At 34.4% G+C, this 2,201-nt stretch overlaps 1 protein-coding gene across 1 annotated transcript; it reads left to right on the top strand.

Moving 5' to 3' along the window:
- On the top strand, positions 1–1,046 carry LOC115971699. The gene has a single exon (XM_031091713.1). It carries the CDS (start codon positions 116–118, stop codon positions 923–925), a length of 810 nt encoding a protein of 269 aa, XP_030947573.1. The 5' UTR covers positions 1–115; the 3' UTR covers positions 926–1,046.
- Positions 1,047–2,201: the final 1,155 nt, after the last annotated feature.

Genomic DNA, 2,201 nt, shown 5'->3' on the forward strand with positions numbered 1-2,201 from the left:
TTTGTCGGCTTTTGACAGGGGCAGTCATCTTTCTTATCTTCTCCTCCATCCATAGACATAGACTGATAGACATAGTAGCTTGTTTTAACTTTTAAGTATCTATCTAATCCATGCCATGACCCTCTTTCTTCCCCCACACATTTTTCACCCAAGTCACCTCACACATTCTTCTTCACCCTTTCACGTAAAATGTTCTTTCAAATTCAGAACCAAAGCACCCACCATTACCACAACAATCCCAGCTAGAGACCGCGTCATAGACTTCGGAAAACACAAGGGCAAAATGTTAGGAGCCCTCCCTTCAAGCTACCTCAAATGGGTATCCAAGAATCTCCGAGCCCGTGACTTTGAGGAGTGGGCAAAGCTAGCAGACCAAGTCCTCCAAGACCCAATTTACAACGATCGGATTGAGTGGGAGTTTGCTGAGAACCTTTTGAATGGCAATAGTTTTAATGTTTCTTTATCAAGAAATTATGAGTGTTCGGTTTCGGAGTTGTTGGAAATAAGTGAAAGGTTTGGTTGGGATAACAAAGATAAGCTTGGCTGGAGCAAAGTCAGATTTGAGCATTTGGGTACCTCTAAAGGGGGTAGAATTCCAAGACTTAGCAAAAATAGTGGAAAAGAGAGAGGTTTGGACGTGGATATCAAGGGAGAAAAAAAGGTTGAGGCTTTATCAAAAGGTGAAGAGAAGAGGAAGGAGAGAAGAGAGAGGCTTAGGATGAAGAAGAGAGAAGTGGGAACTAAAGAGGAGAGCAAGGATGGTTTTGGAAATAAGGTTTATGGGAATGCAGGTTGTAGGGATGATGTGATTAGATTTCAAAGGGATACAAAGAATGGTCAAGAACAGAAGATGGAGTTTTATAATCCATTTCCTGGTCGTGAAGCTCTGTTGAAGAAGGTGCTCAACCAGAAAAGACCCTCGTAATTCTTCTTCTTCTCTCCTGTAAATTTCTTTTGAAGTACTTGTGGTCTATAAAATGATTTATTGATTTTAGCATAACATTTTCTTTAAATACGCAATTATATAATTTAGGGAATTTTACGTTTTTGCTGATCATGATTATTTATGTTTAAACAAGATTTTTTTTTTTTTTTTTTTTTTGGGGTGCTAAAGTTATGTTTAAACAAGTTGATTCTCTAGTTTTGAGTAAACGAATTAGGTATTACTACTTGCTAGCTTTGTTGTTTTAGTTCATTATATTTGGAAGTTAGGAGTATGCAATTAACCTTTGGATCCACCAAAATCGACATAATCTAACTCTAACCTGTTAAGTTGGGTCAATTTTTAAGAGTTGGTGAGTTGAATTAGATTGTTATTTATTTATTTATTTTTTAAACAATGGGTAGGGTTGGGTGCGGAATCCACCTAATCCAACCTGATTCACCTATATTTAATATATATTATATAATTTTATTATTTACTTTTTTGTTTATCAACTGAGTTGGTATAGAATTATATTATAACTTTGAAATACTAATAAAATAGTTTGTGTTGATTTAGTGCTATACTCATGTTTATTAGGTTATTAATTTGCTCTTATTTATATTGGTGTTATTCAATAGCAAAATACCACTTATTTTCGAAATATTTAGCAAAATAACATTGTTTCCAAACTATTTGGCAAAATCCCATTTTTTTGAAACTCAATATTATGAAAATCGATTTTTGTGTAGAACTTAGTACTACCAATATCAAGTTTCATGAGTGTTTTATCATGATGGCAGGTGTAGATATGACTTTTTTAAATAAAAAATGTCATACGGAACTCAATTTTATAATTTTTATTTTTTCAAAGTGGAACTCGCTTATACGAAAAACGAACCAAAGATATCGGGTTGAGTTGAGTTTGTCATGTTAATGAGTTGGATTCACAATTATTTTTTTTATTTTTTGAGAAGAATTGGATGCACAATTTTTTTTTTTTTTTTTTTGAGAAGAATTGGATGCACAATCTTTACAAGTGAGAATTGGGATAATTGATAGGGGTGTAACTCAGCCTACTTAGGGCAAGCTAGTTCAAATAAACCTAAACCCAATTCTAACTTAAGATGGGAATTTTCTAACTTGCCTTGGGCTCGGGTCGGGCTTGTATAGAAAAAGTCAAGCCTAGATAAATTTTGACTGAAGTTGGGTTGAAATCCCTACAACCTAAACCCAACGTAGCCACTCTATATACCCAGCAACCTTAAAATTCAAAATC

This window comes from Quercus lobata, chromosome 12 (assembly GCF_001633185.2).
Source record: "Quercus lobata isolate SW786 chromosome 12, ValleyOak3.0 Primary Assembly, whole genome shotgun sequence".
NCBI lineage: Eukaryota > Viridiplantae > Streptophyta > Magnoliopsida > Fagales > Fagaceae > Quercus > Quercus lobata.